The 15,867-nt window shown below is 35.6% G+C and overlaps 1 protein-coding gene across 2 annotated transcripts in view; it reads right to left on the bottom strand.

The window, feature by feature from the left end:
* The window catches only part of CSMD3 (CUB and Sushi multiple domains 3), a 1,244,673-nt gene that overhangs the window by 260,229 nt on the left and 968,577 nt on the right, over positions 1-15,867 (bottom strand). For both annotated transcript variants that reach the window (XM_059165746.1, XM_059165745.1), the window contains one exon: positions 14,554-14,741. In XM_059165746.1, coding sequence (XP_059021729.1) covers positions 14,554-14,741 — 188 coding nt within the window. The remainder of the gene's footprint in view (positions 1-14,553; positions 14,742-15,867) is intronic.

Raw genomic sequence — 15,867 nt, 5'->3', positions numbered from 1 at the left:
AATTCTGGGTCATAAATCAGGCCTCAACCGAAAAAGATTGGGATCATTCCCTGCATATTTTCAGACCACAATGCTGTAAAGCTAGAACTCAATCATAAGAAGAAATTTGGAAAGAACCCAAATACATGGAGACTAAACAGCACCCTTCTAAGGATTGAATGAGCCAACCAGGAAATTAAAGAAGAATTGAAAAACTTCATGGAAACAAATGATAATGAAAACACAATGGTTCAAAATCTGTGGTACACAGCAAAGGCAGTCCTGAGAGGAAAATATATAGTGATACAAACCTTTCTCAAGAAACAAGAAAGGTCTCAAATATACAACCTAACCCTACACCTAAAGGAACTGTAGCAAGAACAACAAAGAAAGCCTAAACCCAGCAGGAGAAGAGAAATTATAAAGATCAGAGCAGAACTCAATGAAATAGAAACCAAAAAACAATAGAACAAATCAACGAAACTAGGAGCTAGTTCTTTGAAAAAATTAATAAGGTCGATAAACCCCTGGCCAGACTTATCAAAAAGAAAAGAGAAAGGACCCAAATAAATAAAATCATGAATGAAAGAGGAGAGATCACAACAAACACCAAAGAAATATAAACAATTGTAAGAACATACTATGAGCAACTCTACACCAACAAATTTGACAATCTGGAAGAAATGGATGCATTCTTAGAGACATATAAACTACCACAACTGAACCAGGAAGAAATAGAAAACCTGTGACCCATAACCAGGAAGGAGATTGAAGCAGTCATCAAAAATCTCCAAACAAACAAAAGCCCAGGGCCAGACGGCTTCCCAGGGGAATTCTACTAAACATTTAAAGAATTAATTTCTATTCTTCTGAAATTGTTCCAAAAAAATAGAAATGGAAGGAAAACTGCCAAACTCATATTATGAGGCCAGCATCACCTTGATCCCAAAACCAGACAAGGATCCCATCAATAAAGAGAATAACAGACCAATATCCTTGATGAACACAGGTGCGAAAATTCTCACCAAAATACTAGCCAATAGGATTCAACAGTACATTAAAAGGATTATTCAACATGACCAAGTGGAATTTATTCCAGGGCTGCAAGGTTGGTTCAATATCCACAAATCAATCAATGTGATACACTAGCCAATAGGATTCAACAGTATATTAAAAGGATTATTCACCATGACCAAGTGGAATTTATTCCAGGGCTGCAAGGTTGGTTCAATATCCACAAATCAATCAATGTGATACAACACATTAATAAGAAAGAACAAGAACCATATGATACTCTCAATAGATGCTGAAAAAGCATTTGACAAAGTAAGAGCATCTCTTCCTGATCAAGTCTCTTCACAGTGTAGGGATAGATGGCACATACCTCAATATTATCAAAGCCATCTATGAAAAACCCACCGCAAATATCATTGTCAATGGAGAAAAACTGAAAGCTTTTCCGCTAAGGTCAGGAACACGGCAGGGATGTCCATTATCACCATTGCTATTCAACATAGTACTAGAAGTCCTAACCTTGGCAATCAGACAACAAAAAGAAATTAACGGCATCCAATTCGGCAAAGAAGAAGACAAACTATCACTCTTTGCAGATGATATGATACTATTTGTGGAAAACCCAAAAGACTCTAAACCAAACCTGCTAGAACTTGTACAGGAATTCAGTAAAGTGTCAGGATATAAAATCAATGCACAGAACTCCGTTGCATTTCTTTACACCAACAACAAGACAGAAGAAAGAGAAATTAAGGAGTCAATCCCATTTACAATTGCACCCCAAACCATAAGATACCTAGGAATAAACTTAACCAAAGAGGCAAAGAATCTATATTCAGAAAACTATAAATAGTACTCTTGAATGAAATTGAGGAAGACACAAAGAAATGGAAAAATGTTCCATGATCATGGATTGGAAGAACAAATATTGTGAAAATGTCTATGCTACCTAAAGCAATCTACACATTTAATGAAATCCCTATCAAGTCCCATCCATTTTTTTTTCAAAGAAATAGAACAAATAATCCTAAAATTTATATGGAACCAGGAAAGACCCTGATAGTCAGAGGAATGTTGAAAAAGAAAGCCAAAGTTGGTGGCATCACGATTCCAGACTTCAAGCTTTATTACAAAGCTGTCATCATCAAGACAGTACCGTGCTGGCACAAAAACAGACACATAGATCAATTGGATAGAATAGAGAGCCCAGAAATAGACCCTCAACTCTTTGGTCAACTAATCTTCGACAAAGCAGGAAAGAATGTCCAATGGAAAAACGACCATCTGTTCAACAAATGGTGTTGGGAAAATGGACAGCCACAGGCAGAAAAATGAAATTGGACCATTTCCTTAAACCACACATGAAAATAGACTCAACATGGATGAAGGACCTCAATGTGAGAAAGGAATCCATCAAAATCCTTGAGAAGAGCACAGGCAGCAACCTCTTCGACCTCAGCCACAGCAACTTCTTCCTAGGAACATCTTCAAAGGCAAGGGAAGCAAGGGCAAAAATGAACTATTTGGATTTCATCAAGATCAAAAGCTTTTGTACAGCAAAGGAAACAGTCAACAAAACCAAAAGACAACTGACAGAATGGGAGAAGATATTTGTAAATGACATACCAGATAAAGGGCTAATATCCAAAATCTATAAAGAGCTTAGCAAACTCAACACCCAAAGAACACATAATTCAATCAAGAAACGGGTAGAGGACATGAACAGACATTTCTGCAAAGAAGACATCCAGATGGCCAACAGACACATGAAAAAGTGCTCCACATCACTCGGCATCAGGAAAATACAAATCAAAACCACAATGAGATACCACCTCACACCAATCAGAACGGCTAAAATTAACAATTACAGATGCTGGCGAGGATGCGGAGAAAGGGGAACCCTCCTACACTGTTGGTGGTAATGCAAGCTGACACAGCCACTCTGGAAAACAGCATGGAGTTTCCTCAAAAAGTTGAAAATAGAGCTACTCTATGACCCGGCAATTGCACTACTGGGTATTTACCCTAAAGATACAAATGTAGTGATCCGAAGGGGCATGTGCACCCGAATGTTTATAGCAGCAATGTCCACAATAGCCAAACTATGGAAAGAACCTGGAAGTCCAACAACAGAGGAATGGATAAAGAAGATATGGTATATTTATACAATGGAACACTATGCAGCCATCTAAAGAAATGAGAACTTGCCATTTGCGATGATGTTGATGGAACTAGAGGGTATTATGCTTAGCAAAATAAGTCAAGCGGAGAAAGACAGCTATCATATGATCTCCCTGATATGAGGAAGTGGAGATGCAATATGAGGAGTTAAGGGGATATGAAAAGAATAAATGAAACAAGATGGGATTGAGAAGGAGACAAACCATAAGAGACTCTTAATCTCACAGAACAAACTTAGGGTTGCTGGGGGGAGGGGGGTTTGGTAGAGGGTAGTGGGATTATGGACATTGGGGTGTGTGTGTACTGTGGTGAGTTCTGTGAACTGTGTAAACCTGGCGATTCACAGACCTGTACCCCTGGTGCTAAAAATACATTATATGTTTATAAAGAGAATGACAGAACATTTTGAAAATACATAGAGAAACAGAAAAATCTGTTCATTCATTTTTGGGAATAAGCTCTAAAACAAACCATTTGTTAACAGATCTAAGCAATGCTTTAATATTTCCATCTTATTACTATTATAGATTCCTTAATAAATAGTACAAAAATGTAAGGGACATCACAAGTTCAGGATAACAAATGTGATTTTCTACATTAGAATTTATTTTATGTTCATAGGAAGCTAGAAGGTGGGTGTATTTCTGCACATGACTCATGGAATCAGTGGGATTTAAATCAGCAATATCTTAGTGTTTGGCTATCACAGAAATTATTTTATTGTAATATATCCAACTCTGATTAATTAAAGCAGTAGAAATATATATTTCTTCCATTCATAAAACTTTACAGAATTCAATGTACTTCAACATTCATAGGAAATGTGAAATTTGTGCTTTAGAAAGAATACTATACAAGATTTCTCCCAACTCAACTAAAGAGGAAATGGCAGAGCTAAATATTTAAATGATCTTAATAACTATCAGAGGAAAGAAGTTCTGCTTTCCTTCCTTCCTTCTTTTTTTTCCAGTAAGTACTTAAGAGCCCACACTACCCAAATAACTGGAAATAAGGCTGTGGACAATCAGAATGTATTCTGGCCAACATGGCATTTACAATTTATTAATTATATTAAATAAGTGCTTGTAACTTTAATGATTATGGCATAAGGGGAATCAGTCAGGAATCTTCCTGAAGAATTGATATCTAAGATGAGCATCAAGAGAGAAATGAGCGGACCAGCTGAAAGAGAGACAAAGTGCATGAAGGGGATATGTGTGCAAGTCGGGTCAACCTGAGTTTCAATCCAAAGCTAAGTTATTTGATCATCTTCCAAGTGCACATGCACAGATGCACATACATGAAATTTTCACCCTACATAGTATTCAGAATTCACGATTAAAAGCACTTCTCAATCCAACAAACTTTATTTCTTCCTTGGTAAGAAGATTATGCACACAATACCATTTTCCAGAAAGAACCCGCAGCGTGAATACTCAATTTGGTGACTAAGAATGAGACTTAAGTGTGGCAGGAGTTGGATTGTTTATTCTAGAAAGGAAAACTGCACATTGAGCCTTTCCTTAAACAAGCAGGTGAACACAACATAACTTTTAGGCAGAACAGAAACCTAGCATTTACAGCAGGCCTTCGAGAAACTGAGCAAAGTCCCTTGAGGGAAAAGGAAGAATTGAAATCTCTTTAGCAAGCGATGAATCGTTTGAAAAGTTTGCTTTTTCCTTCTTTAAGGTTTTCCCTATAGTTTCAGTGACTTATCTGTGAATCTATATTGCAAATGTCTTATTTTTTGAGGAAAGGGAAATATGGCTAATAAGTGAAATATGTTGCTTCTGCCACAATTTTATATTGTTAGCCTCATTTTTAGAGGAGTCATCTATCTCATTATTGTGTTTATATACTACATTAGATCCTTGGTGAATAGTTTTCTATGAATAATACTGCCCTTACTTCCAGGTCTGCCATAGCAATTATCTGGAAATTTTGGAAACACCTAGAGAATCCTTATGCAAAGGTCTAGGCAGTAGATGGAAAGGAGATTTGCATTTTTGAAAAAAAAATTGTGAGGCAGACAGGTTGATAGTATTATTTTTATGAGTAATTAAGTTTATTTGCTTTCATAGTAGTTTGCCTACTGAATGGATCCTCAGCAAAAGACTCCTTGCCTTCTGTTCTCCAAATAGAGCATATAAGATGTCTGTTGCAAGACAGAAGTAAGCATAAGCAATAAAACATGTCTTATCTATAGGTTTTTTTTTTTTTGGATATTTTATTTATTTATTTGACAGAGAGAGAGAGAGGGATCACAAGTAGGCAGAGAGACAGGCAGAGAGAGACACGGAAGCAGGCTCCCTGCTGAGCAGAGTCTGATGTGGGGCTCTATCCCAGGACCCTGGGATCATAACCTAAACTGAAGGCAGAGGCTTAATCCACTGAGCCACCCAGGTGCCCCTTACACATGGTTTTTAAAGAAATTTTTTTTTAAAGATTTTATTTATTTATTTGACAGAGAGAGATCACAAGTAGGCAGAGAGTCAAGCAGAAAGAGAGAGAGAAAGAAGCAGGCTCCCCGCCAAGCAGAGAGTCTGATGCGGGACTCGATCCCAAACCCGGAGATCATGACCTGAGCTGAAGGCAGAGGCCCAACCCATTGAGCCACCCAGGCATCCCTAAAGAAATTTTTAAAAGCATTTATTTTTCAGAATTTTTCTACAGGTAATTAAAGTTTCCTACATGCTTATTTTAATGAAAAAAAAAAAAAAGTGGCATTAGAAAGCCATAAACTGTGCCTTGAAGATTCTGTTGGAAAAATGAAAGCTTTACTATGCTTATTTCTACTTTGTTCCTGAAAATAGACAGGTGTTGAGATAATATGGCCTATCTCTAACACTATGAAATTTCTTTTATCATAGTTTGCACAAGACATGGTGTTAATTCTATTTGTTGAATTCATAGGTAATGACTGATTAATAAATACATTTTTTTTTCTAAGAGAAGAACCATCAATATTTTTATTTTAAAAAGGAGATTACTTTAGGGCAACTGCGTGGCTCAGTTTGTTAAGCATCTGCCTTGGGTTCAGGTCATGATCCCAGGGTCCTAGGATAGAGCCCCACATCTGACTCCTCACACAGTGCGGAGCCTGCTTCTCCCTCTGCCTGCTGCTCTGCCTACTTGTGATCTTTCTGTCTCTCAAAAATAAATAAATAAAATCTTTTAAAAAGGGGGGATGTTTACTTCAAAATTTGTTCCCACATAATGCTGTATGCTCACGAAGGGACCATTATTATGAATAATGTGTCTGTGTATAATCAAAAGTAGTTATGTGTTATTTTTGGTTTTGAAGGATGACCAGAGTATATAATATCCACCTGCCTGTTATTTCCAAGACAGTGGAAATGTGTGCATGGGTATATACCAGCTAGCATGAATTCAGCAACTAAGAACTAAGCACCCTTCAAATGTATATGCATTATATTTCCCTCATCTGATCATAACCAGTCCTAAGAGGCCTCCCTATTGTAAGTGTAAGAGTTCATCTAAGGCCAGATGTCCCAAGGTACTTTAGAGAATAAGGATAAGCCATACATATATCTCTTTTATTTTGGAAAGTACTTCTGCAATGGAAATTAAATGATTGCCCCCAGAACACCTCAGGGTAACATTGCAATGTAATAAGTTGTTCTGTGAAAAAAATATATCTTAACTTAAATTGGTATGTTAATTTAGAATGTAATTTATGAGACTGTTAAGGTTCTTGGAGCAGGTGGCTAACTAACACCATATATAAACAACTGGTCATAAGTCTTCCGCTGTACATATTGGTGTCTATAAATTGGTATCCCCTGCCAGCTAAAGCACCAGCTGCCAGGAGGTCCCCTTCAGCAGCACAAAACTGTGTATATTCTCTCTCCATCAGAATCAATATATTTTGTTAAAAGAATACAAATATTACTACTATATGAGTCATTTGTATAAATGTTATAATTATGAATACTTAAATCGTACTTACTAACATCATAATCTCAAATGGTCTTAATATTAAAATAATATTAAAATTAAAACAATGCAAATGAGAGCACTGTTTAAACTCTAAATATTATTCCACTGTAAATTTGTTAATATTGTATCTCACTGAAATTACAGAGGAAACTAGGCCTGATTTAAACTCTTTGTGGAGATATTGTTTTAAAATTAGCCAAATATCTCCCCTTCGGCCCCAAACTTCGACTTCTCTGCTCCAGTTTACTATTGTCTACAAAATAAAAGCATATCCACAATTCAGTTTACATAAGTGTAAAGTACTATTCCTTCCAGAATCCATGTTAGCAGGCCTGTGTTTTTATAATGTTCAAAAACAGCATTGGTTCATTGCACAAGTTCTGTTTATTTGCACACAAATAAAAATAAGTTTCAGTGTCCATCTTCAAGGGGGAAATGGAAAGATCTGAACCCAAGCAGTTGTAACTATAATCTGGTGTGAGCTCTAATAGATGGAGGTGTTGCTTTTAAATGAAAGGTCTACTAAAAACATTTGTTTAGAATGAGTCAAGACTAAACGCTTTACTTTTCAGTGCCAACAGCACGTGTTCAAGTGATGGTAAAGGGCATGTATTATAAATGACAAGGGAAAACTTTTTACTATAGAGAGCCTCAATGCATATGTCAGTTTATTTGAAAATTACACGAAAATTCTAAGGCGTCACTCTATGGCAGAAATAGGCATAAGGACCACTTTATTAGCTCTAATAAACTAGACAATTAAAGTGGTAACTTTTTTTTTTTTTTTTTTTTTTGAAATAGGATAAGAAACATAGGCTGGTGTAAAAGGCAGACCCTGGGGATCCTAAAGTGAGGAATGGAAACTCCCCATGGATGAAAACTGTGAGGATCACTCCAGAGAATTAATTAGGTTGGATTGAGGGAGTGTCACAAACTCTATACTAACATCAGAAAGAAATACTCTTCAGAGTATAAAAATAAGACTTCATGGAATTGTGTGTAAGTGGGTATTGGTGTAGTAGCTGAGCATGGTGGGGAGTAATTGTAGGGTCCAGGGAGAAAGACTGAATTCATGGCATGATTGATTATGATTTTCTCTCTGTACTTTTATATTTTTATTTGCCTTTATTCTTAGTAGTAATAATAACTTATGTCATCTCTCTGATATGAGGAATTTGAGAGGCAGGGGAGGGTAGTGGGGGGTTAGGGAAGGAAAAAAATAAAGCAAGATGGATTCGAGAGGGAGACAAACCCTAAGAGACTCTTAATCTCAAGAAACAAACTGAAGGGCACCTGGGTGGCTCAGTGGGTTAAGCCACTGCCTTTGGCTCAGGTCATGATCTCAGGGTCCTGAGATCGAGTCCCGCATTGGGCTCTCTGCTCTACAGGGAGCCTGCTTCGTCCTCTCCCTCTCTCTGCCTGCCTGTTTGCCTGCTTGTGATCTCTCTCTGTCAAATAAATAAATAAAATCTTTAAAAAAAAAAAAAAAGAAAAAAACTGAAGGTTTCTGGGTGGTGGGGGTAGGGATAGGGTGGCTGGGTTATGGACATTGGAGAGGGTATATACTATGGTGAGTGCTGTAAAATGTGTAAGCCTGATGATTCACAGACCTGTACCCCTGGGGCAAATAATACATTATATGTTAATAAAAATAATTTGTCAATTCCTTTAACTCTTTTTAATAATCTGATCCTTAGTCATATCATTTGTAAAATAGGCATAGCAATATTTATCACCTAATTCTGTTGTTTAGTATTTTTGTTGCATTTATAAGTGTGCCCGCTCACAGGAAGGATAGAGATAATTCATTAAAAAGAGCTGATCAGGGGCGCCTGGGTGGCTCAGTGGGTTAAGCCACTGCCTTCGGCTCGGGTCATGATCTCAGGGTCCTTGGATCGAGTCCCACATCGGGCTCTCTGCTCGGCGGGGAGCCTGCTTCCCTCTCTCTCTCTCTCTGGGCACCAGCCTCTCTACCTACCTGTGATCTCTCTCTGTCAAATAAATAAATAAAATCTTAAAAAAAAAAAAAAAAAGAGAGCTGATCATTGTACCTAGAATAGAGTAGGAACATAATGAACAGTTTAATCTTTTAAAAAATTTGCATTTGTGGCCCTTTTCCTAAGGCAGCATAAATCATAGGTTTTTGAAATAATGGGACATGGAAATGGATCAAGCTGGGAAATAGGAATGCACATACAGTTAGCTAAGAAAAATGGAGAGAGTAGGTTTTATCTCAAGTGCTTAATTAACTACATGGATTTAGGAATGGCTATCTGGGATGTTAGGTAGAGGAAGTACTGTGAGCTCAATTCCAGTTTCCATAAGACATAATGCTGGAATCGATCAGTACCATCGATTCCAGCATTCGAGCATCGTAGAATTGGCGGCATTTTTCCGGTATCTTTTCTCCTCATGACCTCTGGAAATGTTTTACAATAGGACCTATCTGTACCAACTGGCTTACGTTTTTCTCCTTTTTTCTTTCCTTGCCTGCTTCCTTCCTTCTTTCTTCTCTCCCCACTCCTCTCCTCTCCTCTCCTTTCTTTTTCCCTCTTTCCTCTCCTTTTTCTTTTCCCTTCCAATAGGTCTTATTTAGAAACCTATTAGCTTGTAGATACAAGAAGATATTATTAAGGAGCCAAGTTATCTTTATAAAATGCAGGACAGAAATGTATCTCCAAGATTTCTTACATTCCAACGTTATTAGTTTATGTCTCTAATTGTGACTTGATTTAAAAGAGAAAATACCTCTTGTAGCTGCTCAAAACCAATCAAATAATTAGCACACAGTCATGTGTAGGCATTATTGTAAGACACTAATTGTACAGCAGTGAATAACAGAGTTCTTGCTCTTAAGAACCCGTATTTCAGTGTATGTGTGGGGAGTTAGTGGAGTAAATCGGGGTGCATATGGTAAAAAAGCATGCAAAAAAACAAGAAAGTATCTGGTGATTATATGGCTCTTTGAGAGAAGAAAAATGAAATTACAGAAAAAAGGAGTATAGGGCGCCTGGGTTGCTCAGTGGGTTGGGCCACTGCCTTCGGCTCAGGTCATGATCTCGGGGGTTCTGGGATCGAGTCCCACATGGGGCTCTCGGCTCAGCGGGGAGCCTGCTTCCCTTTCTCTCTCTCTGCCTGCCTCTCCATCTACTTGTGATTTCTCTCTGTCAAATAAATAAATAAATAAATCTTTTAAAAAAAAGAAAAGAAAAAAGGAGTAGAAAGCACAAAATAAGATCTAAAAGTCAAATAAATATAAATGGAGTAAATTAAATGTACCAGTAAAGAAAAGAAAAGTATAATTCCTATGTACCCCAAAATAAGTTTCCATAATATGTAAAACAAAAATGGCCAAAGTTTAAAGGAAAAAAAAAAAGAATTACAATAATATGTCCAAGATTGCTCAACCAAGGTAATTTTTTAAAAAACAGTGAGGATATAAATATTTGAGAAATACAATTAAAGAGCTTAACTTAATGGATATATATAAAAACCTTCACCCATCAATTAAATGGTGCTCTTCTTGCCTGGCACACAGGGACAGGCATAATAATTGCCCATACCACAGGCCATCCAGCAGTCATGCCCAGGAATTGGAATCATACACCTTTTATGACAGTGTAAGTAAATTGAAAATGTATCATTAAGTATAGGTAGATAATAACTGACACTATTTCTAAGTAGCTGGTAAGCAGAAAAAAAATTATAATGCAGTGTATTAGGACAAGTTTAGAATGATTACTAATGAAGCTCTACACTTTTAAACTTTTGCAAATCAGGTAAAGTAATACTTAAAAAAATTATAGCCACAGAAGTTCATATTAGAAGACAACATTCTGAATATTAATAAGTTAAGTATTGATTTCAATAAACTAGAAAAAACGTAAAGCATCAGAGAGAATAGAAGGGAATAAATACTATGAATAAAAGCAATATTAGCACACATACTAAGCAATGTTAATAAAAACATACAACACTAAATAAAGTAAGAAAATACTGCAAATATGTTTATCCCACTACAGTTGAAAGCTTGGAGGGATGAAAATAATAGACAACAGACTTTCAAAAATCCAGGATAGGGATGCCTGGATGGCTCAGCGGGTTAAGCCTCTGCCTTCGGCTTGGATCATGATCTCAGGGTCCTGGGATCAAGCCCCACATCAGGCTCTCTCTCAGCGGGGAGCCTGCTTCCCCCTCTCTCTCTGCCTGCCTCTCTGCCTACTTGTGATCTCTCCCTGTCAAATTAATAAATAAAATCTTAAAAAAAGAACTAGGATAAAGTAGAAAACCTGGATGGATATATAACCACTAAGATTCTACTGCATCAAATCACCAAGTCCCTCTTTTTACAGGGAATTTATAGCAAATGTTTAAGAAACAGATGATTCCTATCTTATACAAACTATTTCTAGAAAAATAAGAATGCTCCCAAAGTTAGGGGTTTGCATAATCTTGATCAAAACCAGAAAAAGATAATTATAAGGAAGGAAAATTATAGACTAACCTCATGGTAAGAGATCCAAGATAATGAATTTTTAATCCTTGGTAATAAGCCCATAGCAATATATACCATAATTACAAAAATTCAATATTTTAGTGTACTGAAATCAGCAAAGTATAATAAAAACAAAAAGAAAAAAGAAATCACTTTAATCCTATGAATGTGAAGATGTTCTAATTTTAGAAAAAGTATAATAAAATCCACCAAATTAAGAGTTTCACAAAGGAAAACCTTATAATATTTTCAATAGCTGATGAAAAAGCAGTTGACAATTTCTTTTTAAGATTTTATTTATTTGTCAGAGAGAGAGAGAGACCACAAACAGGGGGAGAAGCAAGCAGAGAGAAAGGCAGGCTCCTTGCTGAGCAATGAGCTCAATATGGGACTGGATTTCAGGACCCCGGGATCATGACCTGAGCCGAAGGCAGAGGCTTAACCAACTAAGCCACCCAGGCATCCTGAAGTTGATAAAATTAAATCCCATTATGATTAAGCAATTTTTAGTAAATCAGGAATGGAAGGGAACTTCTTAAAATTGACAAAACATATACCTAGATAGTGTAACATTTTGGATAAGAATCTCGATTCTGGAGTCCACTCTGAATCAACTCTTAGCTCTGCCACATGATTGAGCCAATTACTTAACACTGTTGTGCGAAAACTTCTACACTCATAGAGGTAAATGATTTTTATATGTAAATAACCTTGAAATGTCCCCGAAAAGAATGAGTCAAAAAAATGTTAGCCTTATTAACATTAGCCAACCAAGAGTAAATATTATACTCAGAGATAAAACATTAGATGCATTCTCTTTAAAATCAGTAATGACCAAAAAAAAAAAAAAATCAGTAATGACAGAACAATGACCATCACTGTTTTAATTTGATGTGGTACTGAATTTCTCATCCTAATCATTAAGCCAAGGGAGTGAGGGGTTGGGGAGCATATAGATTAGAGAAATGAAACAAAGTGAAACAAAGCAGAACATTGCTGGCATAGAAAATCCAAAAAAGTCCATAGAAAAATTATGATAACTAATGAAAGTTAAGCCAGTTTCCTAGAGACTAAGTAATTACAAAAATCCAGGTATTAGCAACAACCAGTAAAATCTAATAAAGATATTATTAGTTATAATGGAAACTACAAGACATTTAAGATTGAGATGTGAAAGATTTATAAAGAAAATTATAAACTATTACTGAAGAACAATGAGGAAGGTATGAGTAAACTGAGAGATATGTCATTATAATAGATGAAAAGATTAAATATCATACATCCTTCTAAATAATTTATAAATACAATGCAGTCCCCATCAAATTCAACAAGCAGAGAGAACGTAATTCTAAAATCAAAATAGAAGTTAAAAAGGTAAGAGACATCAAGACAATTTTGAAGAAGGATAAGAAGGGGGTACTCTACCTTCCTCATAGCTACCTTAAAGTTATAGTGGTAAAACAAAGTTATAGTAGTATACTCATAATGGTCTGCCTAGATAGCCAGTTCACTGGGTCCTGTCTGCCTGGTGTATTACTCTCCATGTAATCTTCCACATGGAGAATTTGGTATGGTGTCTAAGTTCAACCTTCCATAAGACCAATACTTCCTAACCCATAGTTAGAAGGCCTAAAATTCTCCAGAGTCCTCTGGCTTGGAGTATTTGCAGAGAGCCCCAATAAATAGCTGGCAACCCAAATCCTCACTGTCTGGTATCAAGCAGCTTATAAAATCTTTCACTGACAAGGCCATTTTCTTACTTTCCTCTGTAAGACGAGAGACTCATAGAGGGCTCAGCCTTTCCATTGTAATAAAATCCACATCATGTCTATATCCACTAGATAGCATGGCCTTGGCACGCATTCCCAAATTTTGTTGGCACTATTGGAGAATTCCAAGCCTCTATATATTGCTAATTTGTGAGTTTTCCCTTTCCCTACGAAAACCTTCCTTAAACCATGCCATGTCAAGTTGTGGAATTAATCCTTACTTCTTTTGATAGACCTGAAGAGACATACCCCCTGTTCCATGGCAAATACAAAAGGAGTTTCAATTGTATATTTAATATTATATCTCTTAAGATAGGAATAAATAGATCTGAAGCAAATATGACACAATTTTAAGGTTAGTCAGGTTGGATGTAGATATTAGGGAGTTTGTCTTGTTATTCTGGATAAACTTCAGTTATTGAAAATATTTCATAATGATAAAAAGCCAAGTGGTAATCAATCTAAAATTGTATTTTTAGTACTCAATTGATAACTTGAGATAAATTATCAGTATATCCTTTTTGAACTCAGTTATTGAAAAAATAAATTTTAGATTTAAACAACTAAGATCTATTTTTTCCTCATAGTCATAGAATAAAAAAATATATAAAATATATAAATAGAATAAAAATGTATAAATAGAATAAAAAATGTTAAGAAAAATGTATTTATAAACATCCAAAGCATTGTAATTCATTTAAATGCTTGCAGAAATATTCTAAAATATTATTATTATCACTATTTTTTATTCTCCCTGTTCTGGATACTGACACATTCAAATATCTTTGGACATTTTCTGAAATGTAATTATCAGTATACTTCATTCTCCTTATCACTGAGAGTAGTCTCCAAACAAAGATGAATCTTCAGCTTGAAAAAAAATTTTTTTTAATATTTTATGGTTTTAGCCAACTACCACAGTGTACTAATTGCTAATTTGTTTGCCTGATACATTTCTTTTGGTAGTAATCTGGGAAATGCTAATTTCCTTCTCACTGATAGGAAAAGTCTATAGTGAGAGCCCTTTTATAAGATGAACCGTAGGTAGTCTGCATTAAGAAATACACAGACAACTGACAATGGCCAATGCAGAATTATTCTCCTGTATAAAATACAATCCAAATCATGTTGCTGGAATCAAATGTTCACATTTACCTTTATATTCTAAATGAAATCCAGTGTAACTAACAGATCCATCACTCCGAAAAGCCAAATGCATAGTATTGGAGCTGCTCTCTATTCTCTCTGGTAACTTGCTGTCTTGAAAACTTCCAATCAGTGGGCTATTACTGTCTGGTCCATCATATATATAGAGAAAGTCATAGTTAGGTTCTATGCTAAAACTGAAAAAAGAGAGAGAGGGAGAAGGAGAGAAAAAGAATTGGAATGATTACTACTAAGGTGTTAAGTATAGTAGTCAATACTCACATATATTATTTAGTCAATATCTTTAAAAATAACAGACTTTGGCAATGTAAACTACGTTGAAAATTTACCTGGCAACAACACATTGAATATGAATATTAAAGCAATAGAAAAGAGAAAAGACATCTTGATATTTCCAAATTTTCTAAGTTATCACTATGTCTACAGGGAATACAATGATAGTAAGGCAATTTCTAATGAAAGGGTACAGAGTTTGGAGTCAGAGAGATACGTTGAAGCCTTGCTTCTGCCCTTGGTAGCTACATATCCTCATATAAGGTACTTTATATACGTAAAATCTGGAGGACATCTATTTTAAAAATTTTTCATCCAGATGTCTTGCAGTATGAAAACACAACCTCGTTTTTCTTTTGTCAATGATGTTATTTGACTTGAACTTCAAAATTTACAAGCATATTTGCTGTTTAAAATTCAACTCTACATAACCAATTCAAGCAAAAGTTTGAAATGCAAAATTCACATTTAAATTACTCAAATGAGTTCCTGCACATTGTATTAGGTGTTCTTTTTTTCCCAAAAGTAAATATAATTTCTTCTTTTAGAACTTGATGTAGGAGAAATCATACCAACACCCTGTTTGTCAAAATTGAATAATGTGTAAATAAGGACATTTCAGGATGTAAATTATTCAAATCAATATTTTGATATTCCAGGTTTGCCTTAACAACCTTCAAAAGTATGAGACTTGTCCCCTAATGATTACAGAACACAAATATTTAGAAGCATAAGACATGTAATCATTTGTCTATTACCTAGCTCATACTGTAGCAAAGAGAAGAATGAACTCAGTTGGGTCATTAAGGAAAGTCAAAAAGTTCATGATATTAAATAAAAATAGTAAAGCTTGTAATTGTTAAATATGGATCAGTGAAAAAATTATCTTGTCAAATTTCATCATCTTTGCATATAAATAAGAAACTTGTTAGGTAAGAAATATTCTTTGCAAATCTACTGAGTTTACAGAGGTTAAATTTCCACACTTCTAAGTCTTTACTTATGTATGTATAAAGGACAGGAATCCAG

This window comes from Mustela lutreola, chromosome 3, assembly GCF_030435805.1.
Source record: "Mustela lutreola isolate mMusLut2 chromosome 3, mMusLut2.pri, whole genome shotgun sequence".
Taxonomy (NCBI): Eukaryota; Metazoa; Chordata; class Mammalia; order Carnivora; family Mustelidae; genus Mustela; species Mustela lutreola.
This window is presented reverse-complemented; position numbering and strand designations above follow the sequence as displayed.